The sequence below is a fragment of the Macadamia integrifolia genome, unplaced genomic scaffold (assembly GCF_013358625.1).
Source record: "Macadamia integrifolia cultivar HAES 741 unplaced genomic scaffold, SCU_Mint_v3 scaffold1058, whole genome shotgun sequence".
In the NCBI taxonomy this organism is placed as follows: domain Eukaryota; kingdom Viridiplantae; phylum Streptophyta; class Magnoliopsida; order Proteales; family Proteaceae; genus Macadamia; species Macadamia integrifolia.
In genome coordinates, this window is record NW_024868070.1 from 197,737 (window position 1) to 214,939 (window position 17,203).

At 39.7% G+C, this 17,203-nt stretch overlaps 1 protein-coding gene across 1 annotated transcript in view; it reads right to left on the reverse strand.

The window, feature by feature from the left end:
- The window catches only part of LOC122062511 (signal peptide peptidase-like 2), a 44,176-nt gene that overhangs the window by 12,987 nt on the left and 13,986 nt on the right, over positions 1-17,203 (reverse strand). The window contains exons 2-4 of the mRNA XM_042626150.1: positions 6,531-6,689; positions 4,325-4,436; positions 3,836-3,955 (exon numbers count right to left, since the gene is read on the reverse strand). Coding sequence (XP_042482084.1) covers positions 3,836-3,955; positions 4,325-4,436; positions 6,531-6,689 — 391 coding nt within the window. The remainder of the gene's footprint in view (positions 1-3,835; positions 3,956-4,324; positions 4,437-6,530; positions 6,690-17,203) is intronic.

Genomic DNA, 17,203 nt, shown 5'->3' on the forward strand with positions numbered 1-17,203 from the left:
CTATAGCATAGGTCACCTAAAGAAGGGCTTCTTTTACTCCAAATCTCGGACCAAATGGAAAGATCATTAGAGAGTTCGCTCGAGTTTCTTGCAGTTCAGTTGGTAACAGAGTTAAGAAGAGGATATAACAAGGAAGTGAGCGGAATTGATGCAGATACAGCTGCACTTGACTGGATGGACCAGCAAGACCAGAAATGGAAGCCAAGCGCCAAGAAGAATCGGTCCAACCAAGAGTTTTGGTCCAACAAGGGTTGGAAAAAAATTAGTAGCTTATTTTATCTTTTATTTTATGCCTTTTATTTTCCAGACTTGAACGTAGGAGTGTTGGTAAGAGTTAGCCGGTTTATGTCTTTTCTTTTGAGGTGGTTCCCATTTATGATTTGTTTCCTAGTTAGACTAGTTTCTATTTCAGTTTTATGTCTTTATTTTCCATATATATTGGTTGCCATTGATGGACAAGATAGAGTGATTTTGAATAGCTTCTCTGTGTGTGTTCCCTTCGTTCCCCCCCCCCCTTGGTACTCTATTTTCCCCTTCTTCTCTAGAGGTCCTCCATCAGGGAGACGGGAGGATAGGAAGAATGTCTAAGAAGAATGAAAGGGGGGCTGAAGAACACTCCTACAAAAGGAGGTTCAGAAACACAGAAGAAGAAAAATAGAAGTAGAAAAATAGAGGAGAAGAGGGCCACCAGCCTCGCTACCACACGAGTTCACAACCTACTAAGTAAGATTTCTAACCAAAAAAACAACTCCAAAAACTGCTGACTCTTCCAACGTATCCTACCAAAAGAAGGCAGAGAACAGGGTTTTGGTATCAGGTGAACAAACTTAGTCAAGCAACCATGGATCAATCTGACATTTCAAGTGAGAGATCCTCACTACCATTCCTTCGAGAATCACCCAATGACAGATTCCAAATCTCAAAGTATTAAAATATTATTTCAGGCCGAAACTGAACCTTGCTGTAGGAGAAAAGGTTCAAATCAGGATGTGGGTTAAACACCCTGTAGAAGATGATTCTGAAGGAAGATCCATATGGCTTAGGTCGCCTATAAAAGGGCTTCCTTCGCTCCAGATCTTGGACTCAATGGACAGCTCATTAGAGAGTTGGATAGAGTCTCTTGCAGTTCAGTTGGTTCAACATTGACATAGTAAACATAAGAAGAGGGCACAATAAAGAAGAGAGAGTGAGGATAGAAGGAAGGTCTAAAAAGAATGAAAGGGGGCTGAAGAACATTCCTATGGTAGGAGGTTCGGAAACACAGAAAAAGAAGAAGGCCACCAGCCTCGCACCAACTCACAACCGTGAGACATTCTGAAATACGATTCCATTACTCAAATCTATCACTGAATTGGGTTACAAGCGTATAAATAAGAAAAGAGAAACTCTAACAAGGAAACAACCTACTAAGATTCCTAACCAATAAGAAATCGAAAACATGTTACTATGCTAAACTATTTCTACGTATCCTACCAAAATTTTTCCAAAATAAAATAAAGAATTCTAAATATCCTACTGAACCAACCGACCATTCTTGGACCAGGTACATGATCGGGGCTCTCAAACAGGTTCACACGGTCCAAGGAAGTGCTCCTGCATCACAAAGTGCATGTTGCAAGCTATGTGCATGACAAAACTTGAATGTCTCCAGTTTCAATCCAAACAGTTCAAGATTTCTTGCACCTCCAAATTTCCTATATGCAAAACTAAGACCAGTTAATTTCCACCACACTAATTCATCCAAAAGATAATATTCCACGACACTTCCTTTTGAGTCCATGTGTTAAATCTCCACCAGGAAAAACTTTTTCTCCTACACACCAACCTTTTATTTGATTATCCTAACTGCTTTAGCCTTTTCAATTTGATGTTCATAACATAACAAGCACAACCCTCCACCATGACTGTCTTCTGGTGTTCCTCCACTTTCAATTGAAATTTAGCTCTTTCATCCACATGTTCTTCAAATTACAGATGGTCATCTGCAAGTATAAGAACAATATCACCAATGCCGACAGGATAATGGAGACAGCAATATAGGGTATCACTATTCACAGAAGAAATCGTGTGAATAGTGGCATGTCCCATTATTAATATGTTTGGATCCATGTAGCCGACCTCATTAAGTTGGGATAAGGCTTAGTTTGTTTTTGTACTATTCACAGAAGAAATCGTAGCTATGCAGAGGGACTTCTTAATTGTGAGACCCAATAAATAAGACCCATTTCAAAGAGCAGTTCGGCAAAAACAATCTAAGAGTCTCCAAAGGTTTTAGCCAAAAGCAATTTTCCCACATTAAGATATGAAGGACAAAAAACCAATCAAAGCTTCAACTTTGGCAGATTCGGATTGATCATTAAGAGTACCAAAAATAAATTCTAACATGGTGGGCCTTACATGTGGAGATAGGCCTGAAATTTGACACGTTACTAATCCAAGGATGGACCTTCAAGTGCAACAGCTGGTTTGACAAAAGAAGCCCTCAACATGACTCAAAAAAGCCAGACAGTTAAGAGAAGTCTCTCTTATCAAAAAATTCTAAAAACTTCACGAATATCAATGTGTCATCTAAATTGTTAAATCTAACTTGAGCACAAACACCCTCACAACAATGATTAAGTATTGTTTGTTGGGTTACTCTTGAAGAAAAAGCCCCAAATCCAATGAGAACAATCATCTAACCAACTGAGCGTAGTTGATCTGAATAAAACCTTAAAATGGATTAAGAAGTCTCAAGTTCAACATCATCATGGTAAAGCACCAACAACATTTCCAGAAGCTTGTACCCAAACAACTGAAGTCCTACCATCCCTATCTCAATCCTCTCCTCCTCTTGAAGCTCCATTCATACCACTGATTATGAGAGAAAGGCTTACCCACTTCCCTTCTGCCAGGATCAGACAGGCTATCTTCTACGCTAGATACAGTAAAAGCATTGTCAATCCAAGATCATAATCTACATTTTCATGCACTAGACGAGGGAATGCAATTTCAAACAAAGACAATCAGAAGTTTCATGTATTCTAACGGAGAGATCTCACAAAGCAAGGGACTCTTGAAAGGCATGTTGCTCAACGAACGGACATTTTCCACACATAAGTCTCATCTGCTTGTTAATGCACCAAACTCTCCTCTTACTGTGTATCTAGCAAAATGTGGTTCCACCAGATCTCAAAAGGAAAAGGGGATGGACATCAAACCATAAACAACCAGAACGGTGCAAGCATGATACAACTCACTGTATCTCCCAAGAAAAGCCACTTGCTCCTCAACAGCTCATTGTATCTCCTACACAAAATTCTCATCTTCTTGTTAACCCACCAAACTCTCCTCTTACTGTATCTAGCAAAATGTTGTTCCACCTGATCTCTAAAGAAAAAGTGGATGGACATCAAACCATAACCAACCAGAACTAAGCAAGCGTGAATAAGCATGATACAGCTCACTGTATCTCCCAAGAAAACCCACTTGCACCTCAACTGGTAGTTTATACAATGCAAAATAATAACAAACCCAAGCAACCTTTCCCCTATGGCCCCCAATTTAAATGAAACAAATATTCACATTCCATTGTTTTTGTCATGACAGAAAAGTATCATGACCTTACTAACTAAAAGAAACTACCAAACTGATCACTGGAATGAACTTACATTGACTCAACAGGAAGAAATTAAAGAGTAGAAGAGACAAATACCATAATAGATAATTATCTTTGTGGAAAGACCAAGAGTACCCACAAGTGTAAAATGAAAACTGGTAGCGGTTTTTTTTTTTTTTTTTTGGGGGTGGGGGGAGGGGGGAGGGTGATTTTCCATATATGAACTCAAAGTCTCACCTTTCTGTCCAGCTTCAAATAATTTCTTGATAACATCACCACTTGACTTTGCGATCATGACAACAGGAATGGTAACATTTAGAGAAGTATCATTTCCATAGCATGACATTGCACTTATATCTAAAAAGTCACAACCAGAAAGAAGGTTAGAATCCAATATCCACAAAGGATCAGGGGTTAATGGACAGAAGAATAATGGAAAAACCAACTAGCCTTAACTGATTATTGAAGAAGAGATAACAGATAGTCTTGTTATTGACAATTATAATTATAATAATAAAAACAGTACAAGTAAGATAAGAAATACTAGCCATACAAGGAGTATTGCATCAGGATTTTGAACCCACAATACATGACAGGATCAAAGTTTTCTGCCACCTGAAGGCTAGTAAGTCAAATGATACTGTATGGTTGGTCCCTTAATAATAAGATGAATAAAATCATAATAATGAATATGATGATTATGATAACATACGCACATACGGCTACCTTCTGCATCATTTATCACCAGTAAACCAGATGCACCTCCAGATTGTGCAACTTCTGCCTTAACTGTGAATTCACAATCACCACGCATAGACAAGGCAATAGAATTGGATAACTGCAGAAGCGCCAGGTTGTTTAAGAGAACAGGGGAGAATGCAAATAACAAAGCAAGGTAAGGAAACAACAAGATAGAGCATTTGAGGAACTGTATCCATAATCTAACTGAAGAATGTATAAATATATTGAAACAGGAAACCACTGTTTCTATTGATATTAGACATTGGCCTAAGCCCACTTTAGTGGTGATCTTATCTTGGCTGTTTTTGCATGTCAAATATGGAAAGGATGATTTAACAGCCAAATGTGGAGAGAACTAGTTCAGGAGTTCCCTTATTGAGTTGAAGTCATTGGGGGTTTATGCTGTAATTTTCTTTGGATTATATTAGAAGTGAGTATGGTCCACACAAAAACACATAATACACAAACTCAAGTTGTTTTGGGAGCACAAGCACACATGTGAAACCCGATCATCCTGGCAATCTTCTTGTTTCTTCGCTGTTCTCCTTATTGTTAATCTGTTATTCTATAATCCTGTATTTTGATTGTTTCTTGTTATATCTGTTTTCATTCTGCAGAATCTGATTTCTTCTCTTTAAGTTCTAATAATAGTATTTAAAATTATTTTACTTCTTTGATAAGCATAATTAGTCCCTCGGATGGATACATAATCAAAAGTTCCCAAGTCTCATATACGCTGATGTAAGGTTATTCACCCAAGTAAACTACCCCAAATGGTAAACAAACTCCAAACCAAACACAGATTAAAGTTCCAGATCTGATCTCCAATGAAAGTTACTCAGATTTGACAAATAGGCTGAAAAAGAGAAATACAATATCTCACAAACAAATATCCCAAACTATCCTCTAAATTTGGCTTGAATCCACCAAGTGGGTAGGAAAACAATAACGATCACGGATATCACAATAGGAGGAACTAGGGTTTAGGACCAGATTAACCTGCGGCTGGCTATTGGCAGCCCAGATGGAGCTGGAGGAGCTGGTCGAGTGGTCCTCCTAAGTCCTAGGGTGCTCTTCAAAGTTCAAACCCTCCAAAGGGCCTTGCAAGATGACTGCTGGATTGGGAGATCTGGCCAAGGTCGATCAGGTCACAAAACCCTGACAGCTGCTGTCTTTCTCTTCCTCTGGGCTGATCTTCAATGGCTCTCTCTGATAGGAGGTCTTTGAGTCTTCAAACAACTTGTAATAAACTCTCAAACTCTCTCTCTCTCTCTCACAAGCTGGAAAAGAGAAGAAAACTGAGCAAAGGTGGGATAGATGTGCGTGGGATGGACTTTCTCCGTCCTGGGCCTCTTACCCACAGCTATTGAAGCATCCTTTTTCAGGAATCAAAGAGCAACAACTGCTGTAATTTCATTCATTCATTAAGCATCAATTGAGTTACAGAAACACCTCTTTATATGGTAGAGGTTACAGACTAACATAGACAGAAGCAAGTTCAAAAAATCAAAAGGATGACCGATTATCTTAATTATACAAAAACCCTATGTATCTGAACTTTAATTCTATTTACCCCACTCTTCTTTAATTTCCAGAATAGCCCATCCCCTTTAAAGTTTTAACTCCAGTTGACCCCACTACTTATTCCCATCACTTTTAAGGGTTTGAATTGTTCCTGAATTTACAAAATTACCATTCAACCATTAATTTGAGTTATATATCACTCTTGTGGGCCCATAAGTGATCTGATTCCCAATTTTGGAACCCGGATCTGCATCACAATCCCAGAAAAGACCAGTTCTTTTCATTGCCAATTCGAAGCCCAGGTAGAGGAGGGTTGGTGTGTCAGGATGGGAGCAGCATCGTAAAAACCACATAGCCAAATCTATTAGCAGGAACCCTGAACAATTGCTATTTTCACTTGCTTGGATGGCAAAATAGTCGTCTAGCTGACCCCATTTAATTGGGATAAGCCTTAGTTGAATCAAGTTGAGTGAAATCCAAGTGAAGCAATCCCTTTCTACCCACCACCACCACCCTCCCACCCCACGCACACACACGCACACACACAAAAAAAAAAAAGATTCCAAGGCAAAAGAACTAACATGCACATGATACCAAATAATATATATTAGAAATACAGCAGGTATCAATCCAAGAAAAGAAAAGGAGGGCAAGGGAGCAGTTGGACCTTAGAAGAGGAATTAGAACAGCAATTTAACGGATTTGCAAAAACAACAGGCAACTTAATAGCATTGTCTTCCAGACTTGGCACAAAAGCACCAAAGTTAGCACTTAATCCTTCTATAGTTTCACCTTCAGAACCATCAACCCAGCTCTTCACTAAAACCTGGAAACAAACAAATGAAAACATAATTAAGCTTAGATAATCAGTGCATTGAAGAGTATATCTTTTCCATCAGAATAACATCTAAATCAAAAAATAATATGCATTAGAAACATAGACTTTTCACATCCACGGGGTGAAACACTATCATATATATTAAAAATGAGTTATGGTCTGATATGAGTCGTGGACCCCTATTGGATGCTTTCACATGTGTTTGATGTGTTGGCAGTATTGTAATTAGAATGTACTCACGATAGGGGGAGTGTCCCTATTGTAAGAGTAGTTTAGTTTTATTTGGTTCAGTTGTTATTTAGTTTCCTTTATCTATTCTGTTGTAGTTTCCTTGTTAAATTGTAATTCTGATTTTGTGATTGATACAAATATGGCATAGAAGACCAGCGATAGATATTCTCAGAATCTATCGCTGGTTCTTCTTGCTAATGCTGGTTTCGAAGTTCAGGAACAGTTACATTCAGATCTGCTCTTTTTAACCAGTACTAGCAAACCTTCCCAAGGTTTGATATCTCGTTTCGTTTCGGTTGACTGTTTCGGTGGTCAAACGGCCATATTTTGACCTAAAACTTGGTGGATAGATAGTTTTAAGGTTAATAAACATGCTTAGAACATAAATTTGCAAAAATATTAGAACATGACATTGTTTTAGAGTTACACCCTTGTTTGGCAGCAACCGTCAAACTGTTCTGGAGATTTTACTTGCTTCATTGCTAGAACAAGATATAATATGATCCTAAAAAAAAAAAAAAAGATATGCATCTAAGCCATGATCAAAACTTATATGAATATTAATTAACTAATATTTGGAGTACTAGAGTAATATACTATGCAACTTCCTAATTCACAAGTCCCAACTAAAGGCATCCACTTAGCATATTAGTTACACAACAGTACAACAGTAATCATAATGACTATCTAGTATCTACTGGAGAGAACTATGACGGCCTGGCTGGATTCCACTCCCAGTACAATGGAGTTGACGTGCATTTTCCTCTGACTGCACCACAAATGCATGCCACTTCATAGTTTAAGAGAAGAATCGAACGTAGTCCTCCACAGCTGCCAAAAAGAATGAGTCATCTATATACTGAAGGTAAGCTATCCGAGGGTATGCATCACCACCATAGTATGAAGAAGAAAAACCCGCCATTGAACTACTATCAATTGATGGTTCCGGCAACATGTACAGGTTGGCTGGGTATGAGAATAAACTGTCCACAAAGCCACCGCTATGTGACTGGGTCTAGGAGCCATAGTCAGTACTAGGAATGGATGAACCAGATGTATGCCCCATCCTAGTGAATTGACCATAAGGTCCATGATACTCTGACCAGGTGCTCTCTCCAGTAAATTATGGGGCACGCCATTGCCCACTCCCTCTACTCTCACTGTGAGGGTGACTATCCCCTCCATTCAAACTCATTCCGCCAATAGATGTAGATAAACTATCAACGTCTATACAATCTTGCTGCCCATCTCCACTGAATCGATGATGAGGCCCTCTAGTTAGGAGTGTCAACGGTCCGGGTTGGTGCGGTTTCGGCCCGGTTCCACCGGTTTCGGTGTGACTTTGGAACTGACCGAAACCGACCCATTAAGGATTTATCGGTTTCGGTCCGGTGTCGGCTTCGGTGCGGTTTGGGTTCGGGTTGGTACCGGTTTGGATTTATCAGGTTCATTTCGGTTTGGATCGGTTTTTTAAATTGGTATGGAGCCATTAGGAAACAACCAAATGCTGAACTGCTGAACTTCGGTTTCTTAAATCGATTTGTAACCGGATTGGTTTTGGTTTTGGTTTTTGGTCTAGTTTGGATTCGACTTTCCATACAAATGTATACAAAACTATGCAAATTTTGATTTTTTTAATGAATTTTGGAGTGTTTCGGTTTCTTACCGGTTTGGTTTCGGTTTCGGTTTCGATTTCGGTCTGGGTTTTGAGCCGGTTTCGGTTTGGTTTCGGGTTCATCCGGTTTTCGGTGATGTTCGGTTTGGTTTTGGGGTTGCAATACTCAAAACCGAACCGAACCAATAAGGCTTCGGTTCGGTTCGATCCGTGTTGTTATTGGTTCGGTCCGGCCAGTTTTACCGGTTCGGTTTAGGAATTGACACCCCTACCTCTAGTGTAACCTGTACTCCCTCCACCTAATTGACGGGCATACTCAAACTAATTCTCCCCAGTGAATCGCACCGGCTCCCGCTCCGGCTCCGGCTCCGGCTCCGACTAAGGCTTTAGCTCAGCATGTTCATACTGCTCTCAAACTCCCTCAAATCTATCACCATCCCCACCACCATCACCATCATCATCGCCATCACCATCAATCCATCACCTCCACCTCCACCTCCACCTCCACCTCCATCACCATCACCATCACCATCACCATCACCATCCTCATCACTACGTAGTGTACTATTTTTAAATTATTTGTCAATTATTGATCTATTTTTCATATTTTTCAAAAATTAAAATAAATAATTACCAGCTGGAAAAAAATTTCACTCCGATAAAGTAGTAGAACAGCCATTGGTGAGCAACATATATATAGTTGACATCCATCAAAGCAATATTTATCATAAAAAGTAACAATTTATGTTAATGGAAAATGCATTTTAAAACCAGAAAAATTAAAAATATATATATTTATATATACCAAAATAAAATTTGACTCCGTGAGGTCATAGATCAGCCTCTAATGTCTAACATATAAAAAATCTAGAAGAATCCAACATGTATTTATGTACTATTTCAAAAAAAATGATTTTGGGGAAAGAACTTTACCTAAGCTTGGAATGTGTAGATCTTGTTGTAGGAGTGATTTGGAAGTCAATATGTGTAATGATGTGGCTAATTAGAGGCCAATAGGAGTGATTTGTGTTTAAAATGCAAGATGGAACCGAGATATCACCTAGACAAGCGAGACAGAGTCAAAATTTCGACTCCACCCCAACAAAATGAGGTATTTATAGGCCTAAGGTGGTGTCATTCAGTATCTCGCCGAAACGATACCGAAATTTCGGCCGAGATACCGAAATCTCGACCGAGACAGTGAATTAATCACATTTTGTAGCCTGTTTCGTCTCGGAAAAAAAAATTACCGAGATCAATTTCAAACCATGAACCTTCCTACCTCGATTTTGATAGGCCTTACATAGCTCCTCTTCACAGATGTGCAGCCACCATTGCTGCTTCTTTCTATGACGAAAACTTAGTTTTATGTCAATGAAAAACTAGGTCATCCTTCGTTGTGATGCATATTGCATCCAACTGGCTGCACATGAAGATCTTGTTCATCTACGAGAGATGATTTTAATCAAAGAATAAGACTGTCGCCCAGTCTCTGTTTTAGTTGTTGCAGCAGCAAGTTTCTTGATATACTACATTGAGCCAGCTATCTAACTCTTTGTTTTGGGGATCTACTTATCCCTGAAGCACTCTCAACCAGCTTTTTAGGCCTGATCAGAGCCCTGGTGGAAGGGACACGCTTGGTCCAATGGTAAGGTACAATGTTGCGAGCTGGTGGTCAAGCGGTCGAAACAGCCTCTTGACATTCTCAGGGTAAGGCTGCATAGTTCTCGACCCCCCTGGACCTCGCACATGCGGGAGCCTCGTGCACCGGCTACACCCTTTATCATAGCCCTGGTGGACAAAGTCATCTTCTCTAGGAGTACATATGGAATTATCTCTCTCAGTATCGATTGGATATTCTGGTGGACCCAACCATCTGATTCATCTCCAGTTTTGAGGGTTTTTTGGTCTACTCCTAAGGTACACTCGATCCATATTGAGAGTCAATCAGACTTCTGGATTTTTTGGTACTCAAAATAACTCGATTTCTGGGTTTTGCAGTTACTGGTTTGAGTATTTTTGCTGCTGCTTTATTCCCACTAATCATATCAACTTTATCTGTGGGGTTTCTCTCTTTAGGTTCTTCTAACTGTTCCTATACACGGAGATATTTCAGAGGAGTCTCTCTCTAGAATTTTGTCAGTTTTCTATTTACTATTATTGTTGTGATTGATGCTGATCCCAAATTGGATAATGTTAACGTCCATATCACCATTATTAAATTAAATGGCATTGGGAATTATCAATTATGGGCTCAGATGGTCAAGGTATAAATCAACACAGAAGTGAAGTTGAAATACCTAACATCTGTCCCTCATGGATCAATCTATTGCATACAAAGTAATGTTTCACCCCACTGCTATAGCAGTATGGGATGACTTGAAAGGAAGATTCTCCCAAGAAAAGTATTTAACCCGTATCTATGATTTATATGATAAACTATTTCGATTTAAGAAAAGTGGACAGGTCCTTACATGAATAAGTCAACGGCTTATCGATTATAAGAGAGGAGCTCAATATTCATCTGCCACTTACTACCAATAATCTGGAACAGTTACAACTTCAGTGAGAAGAGTTTTATGTTGCAAAGTTAAAGTTAGGGTTAAATCCAGACTATTAGTCTGTCAAGAGTCAGTCGCTTGTTGGGTAAAAGGTGCCTTCCTTCAGATGCATCTGGTATTGCAGAAGTAAAATCTTTTCTATATCAACACTTTCAGATGAAAGATTTGGGTTCCCTCAACTAATTCCTTGGTATTAAAGTACTACAAAGCAAAAAAAGGGATTAGTCTATCACAATGAAAGTATGTGTTGGATTTTTTATCTGGAAGTAGTATGATTGCATGTAAACCAGTTACCACTACTATGCACCCACATCAAAAATTTGGTACAGAAGACGATAAAGTGTTTGATGACGCGCACCAATATAGGAGACTAGTTGGGAAGTGTTAACAACATGCATGGGGAGAATACTTGAATTATCTAACTAAGCACAGAAGCCCTTAATTCATAATAAATAAGGAACATAAAAAATTACAAGTATACCCCCCATCCAGCCCCCCCACACTAAATAGGGTCGGTGGAGAGGGGAAAGTACCATTGTGCCCCTGCGGTACTTAAACACCCATTCTAATACTCCCCCTCAAGTTGGTGCATAGATATCACACTGCCCAACTTGACTAAACAAGGATGAAACACCTTCTTGACTAATCCTTCAATGAACACATCAACTAACTGATCACCAGACTTCACAAAGGGAATACAAATCAAACCAGCATCCAACTTCTCTTTGATGAAGTGTCTGTCAATCTCCACATGTTTGGTACGGTCATGATGTACTGAATTATGAGCAATACTGAAGCAGCCTTGATATCACAGTAGAGCATCATACGAAAACGAACAGATACACCAATATCATCCAACAGCGTGCATAACCACAACTCACAAATCCTTTGTGCCATAGCACAAAACTCTTTTTCAGCACTGGACTTGGCCACCACATTTTTTGCTTCGTGCTGCGCCAAGTGACAAGATTCCCACCCACAAAGGTATAATAATCTGAGATGGACTTTCTGTCAGGAGAACCAGCCTAATAAGCATCTGTATAGGCTTCAACTCTAAAACGATCATGAGGAGATAAAAGGATCCCTTTTCCCTAGAACTGACTTCAAGTAGATACGTGTAACTACCCCCATGTGGGAGGAATAAGGATCATGCATAAACTGACTTACCAAACTAGCAATCACAACAATATCAAACTGTGTGAGAGAGATAGATCAGCTTTCCAACCAACCGTTGATAATGGCCATGTCCACCGGTTCACCCTCCTTTTCCTTAAGCCAAGTATTAGCTTCCACATGAGTATTCGAAGGATGACAACCCAACGATCCAGCATCAAATAACAAATCAAGGATGTACTTCCTCTAAGAAAGAAAGACGCCTTTGGAAACCGAGCAACTTCAATCCCAAGAAAGTACCTTAGTTTTCCAAGATCTTTTATTTCAAACTCTCAAGCAAGAAAGCTCTTGAGACGACCAATCTCGGCACTGTTATTTCCTGTTACCACAACGTCATCCACATAGACAATGAGCATAGCAACTCTATCACCAAACCTTTTTATGAACAATATGTGGTCAGCATTGCTCTGCTTGTACCCCATAGAGATCATTGTCACGTGAAAGCTTCCAAACCATGCCCAAGGTAACTGTTTCAGCCCATAGAGAGCGCATTTCAATTTGCAGACCTTGCCCTGGGTTGTCTTACTGGAGAATCCTAGTGGAATATAGATGTACACTTCTTCATTGAGCTCTCTATGAAGGAAAGCATTCTTTACATCAAGTTGTTGAAGATCCCATCCCAGATTTATAGCAGATGAGTAAAACTCAGACATAAGTCAGATTAGCAACGAGTGCAAATGTATCATGGTAGTCGATTCAATATATCTAAGTGAACCCTTTAACCACGAACCTAGCTTTGTACCTGTCCACTGAGCCATCCAATTTTTTCTTTACCACGAACACCCATTTACACCCAACTAGTCTCTTTCCAAGAGAAAGAGTCACAAGTTCCCATATATCATTCTTTTTTAGGGCTTCCATTTCTTCCACCATTGTTGCCTTCCATTTTCCATCTGCGGCTACTTCCTACTAATTCTGGGGAACATGAATAGAAGAGAGGGAATAAATGCACGATAGGAGGGAGAAAGGTAATCATAAGGGACAACATGGGACATGGGGTGTTGAACTGTTGATACAAGTCCTAATACTTTTCCTAAGAGCTATAGGTTGGTCAGAAGAAGGAATTGCACCTGATGACGTGTTAGGCTTTGGATCCAAAGTTGGCAAAGGGATGTGCAAAGGTGTTGTAGTGGTGATGGTCAGAAGTTGGTTGTTCCTGGTGCGACCCCTACAATACACCTGGAGAGTGGAATTGTCGATCTGCCTCTAAAATTCCCCAATAGTACTGTTGAGTTTAGCGCTAGGCGCTAAACTTTAAAACCGACAGGGGCCGATAGGGGTATTTTGGGTCCCATCGGCTTCCATGTTTCTGTGATGTGGCTTTTCTTGTAATTGGGCAATGGGAATACTATTGTCTTTTACTTTTAGCATTATTTTAATATAAGTAAATGACTAAAACCTGTGATCAAGCTATTTTGGAAAGATCGCAGGTCTCTTCTCATCTTTTGGGAGTCTCCTTCAGTTGTACCTCTCTCTTCTCTCTTCTTCTTTTCTCTCTTTCTTTTTCTTTTGGTTTGATTACAAGGTATCTGGGATTGTAACATGGTATCAGAGCCTCTATAATCAAATCAAGCTTTTCGAAATCCTTCCTGTTGATCTCAGTTTTGCGCTGAAATCTTCTGGTGTGCAACCACCTATTGCTGCATCTACTATGGATTAAATCACATGGAGTTATTTATTTGGTGTATGGATCGTGCTCTATTGGTACTATGCTAAAGATTTGAAGAACTTGAACCGCAGCCATCTTCTTCTTTCCTTTCTCTTAGGTGAAAGCCAGATATCCAGTTGTTGTGGTTTAGGTTGGTTTGCTATTTTTCTTGGTATTTTTGGGTGAAGTATTTTAGGGTGAAGTATTTTTGGGTGAAATCCATATATCGGCAACTCTATTTGTGGGTGAAGTATTTTTTGGTGAAAGCCAGATATCGGCGACTCTATTTGTCTACTTTATTTTTGGTTCTCCTGGCTGAGACCAAGTCTACTACCTCTATGACTACTGCATCAACCTCGGACAATGTCAATGTCCAAATTACTTCTATTAAGTTCGAATTACCTACTTTGGGCTCAATTTGTGAAGGTTTACCTTATGACCAAGAATAAACTTAAATATACTACTTCTGATTCTCCTTCATCATCTGACACGGGTTATGATGAATGGATGAAGGAGAATGCTTTGATTTTAATCTGGTTGCGGAATAGTATGGAACCAGATGTCGCTGCCAATGTCATATTTCACTCTACTGCAAAGGGAGTATGGGACGATTTGAAGGAAACTTACTCTTAAGAAACGAACATGACCCATATCTATGATATTTATGAGAAGTTCCAGTTTCGCCAGTCTGACAGATCTCTTTCAGAATATTATAATACTTTCAGGTGAATGGTTGAAGAACCTAATGTTTTCCAATCCTTGACCACAGACATTGACAAATTGAAAGCTCAACGGAATGAGTTTTTTGTTCCAAATTTGTTTGAATAATGATTTGAAGGCAGTGAAGGGCCATTTACTTGTAGGCGATACTGTTCCTACTCTGAATGACACTTATTCGCGACTGCAGCATATCACTTCATCAACTAAATCTGATCAGTCTTCCAAAGACAATTCTACCTTCCTTGCCAACCATGGACGTGGTCGCGGTCTTGAGGGGGTGGTGGATTGGCTGGTCGAGGTTCTAGTGGACAGCCTTCTGATCGTGCAGCCCGCTAGTGCACTTATTGCGGGAAGCCCAACCATACTATAGAGACTTGCTGGGCAAAGCATGGCAAGCCAGAGTGGGCAACCCAGTTAGCCAATAATGCAGTGTCAGATGATGGTACTGACACAATGTCTTCTATTGATGCTAAACCGAGACCTTCTTCAAGAGATTCATCTACCAGTCTGCGCAATGACATCAATCAGTTGCTCCGACGCTTGCACACTCTCGAGGCGTCCTCTAATACATCCGATGGTGGGTCTACATCCGCTGCCACCTTAGCTCATGCAGGTACCTCAGCCCTTCTTACCAATACCTCTACCCCCTGGATCATTGATTCAGATGCTTCTGCCCATATGACTGGTAAGTCATCACTTTTTAAAACATTTTCTTCTAGTACTAGTTCTACATCTGTTATTATTGCCAACGGTGCTTCTACACCAGTTCTCGGTCATGGTACTATATCACCCACATCCTCACTGAATTTATCTTCTGTGTTACATGTTCCACAATTCCCATTAAGTCTTCTTTTTGCGAGCCAGTTAACCATCTCATTAAATTGCTCAATAACCTTCTTTCCCTCTTACTGTGTTTTTCAAGATCTTCACACGAGAAAGACGATTGGTGGAGGGCGTGAAAAAGATGGTTTATATTATCTCAACTGTGGTTCTCATACTTCTTCTGCTACTGCTACTGCTACTGCTGTTGGGGATGTGACTCATTTCCAATGGCACTGTCGTTTAGGACATTTATCTTTAGCTAGGTTGAAACTTTTATTTCCTAGTTTTAAGTCTGTGATTAGGTTAGAATGTGAGGCCTGTGAGTTGGGAAAACATCACCGTGTGTCCTTCCCATCTCACTCTGTGTCTCGTAGTCCGTCTTTATTTTCCTTAGTCCATTCTAATGTATGTGGTCCTTGTAGAGTTAGTAATAGATTTGGTTTTCGTTATTTTGTGACTTTTGTGGATGATCATTCTCATCTTACATGGCTTTACATGTTAAAGGACAGATCTGAATTTTTATCAGTGTTTCAGCAATTCTATAATGAAATAAAAATTCAGTTCGGCATTTTGATTAAGATTTTTCGTTCTGATAATGCTTTAGAATATGCTCAAACTGATATTTCTGATTTTTGTGCCAACTATGGAATGATACACCAAACCAATTGCGCCCATACCCCACAGCAAAATGGGGTAGCAGAGCATAAGAACCGACATCTATTCGAGGTTGCCCATGCTATTATGATTCATATGCATGCTCCTAAGCATTTTTTGTGTGATGGGGTTTTAACTGCATGTCACTTGATTAATCGCATGCCATCTTCAATGCTTTCAGATATCTCCCATTTTTCTATTATGTTCCCTACTTTGCCAAGTTTTCCTGTTCCTCCCCGAGTCTTTGGCTATGTGTGTTTTGTCCATAATTTGCATGTGCAAGTAGATAAACTATCTCTTAGGTCTACTAAGTGCATTTTTTTGGGTTATTCACGTACTCAGAAAGGGTATAACTGCTATGACCTCATTACTCAGAGGAACTTTGTTAGTGCTAATGTGACCTCCTTTGAAAGCACATCATTCTTTTCTCCTCAGGTGTCCCAGTCTGGTATGGAGTGGACTTCTCCATCTCCTCCACCCATTCCATCTCTCATACCCTTCCCTGATGTGCCCAGTGCCAGTGACNTTCATCTCCAGTTTTGAGGGTTTTTTGGTCTACTCCTAAGGTACACTCGATCCATATTGAGAGTCAATCAGACTTCTGGATTTTTTGGTACTCAAAATAACTCGATTTCTGGGTTTTGCAGTTACTGGTTTGAGTATTTTTGCTGCTGCTTTATTCCCACTAATCATATCAACTTTATCTGTGGGGTCTCTCTCTTTAGGTTTTTCTAACTGTTCCTATACACGGAGATGTTTCAGAGGAGTCTCTCCCTAGAATTTTGTCAGTTTTCTATTTACTATTATTGTTGTGATTGATGCTGATCCCAAATTGGATAATGTTAACGTCCATATCACCATTATTAAATTAAATGGCATTGGGAATTATCAATTATGGGCTCAGATGGTCAAGGTATAAATCAACACAGAAGTGAAGTTGAAATACCTAACATCTGTCCCTCATGGATCAATCTATTGCATACAAAGTAATGTTTCACCCCACTGCTATAGCAGTATGGGATGACTTGAAAGGAAGATTCTCCCAAGAAAAGTATTTAACCCGTATCTATGCTTTATA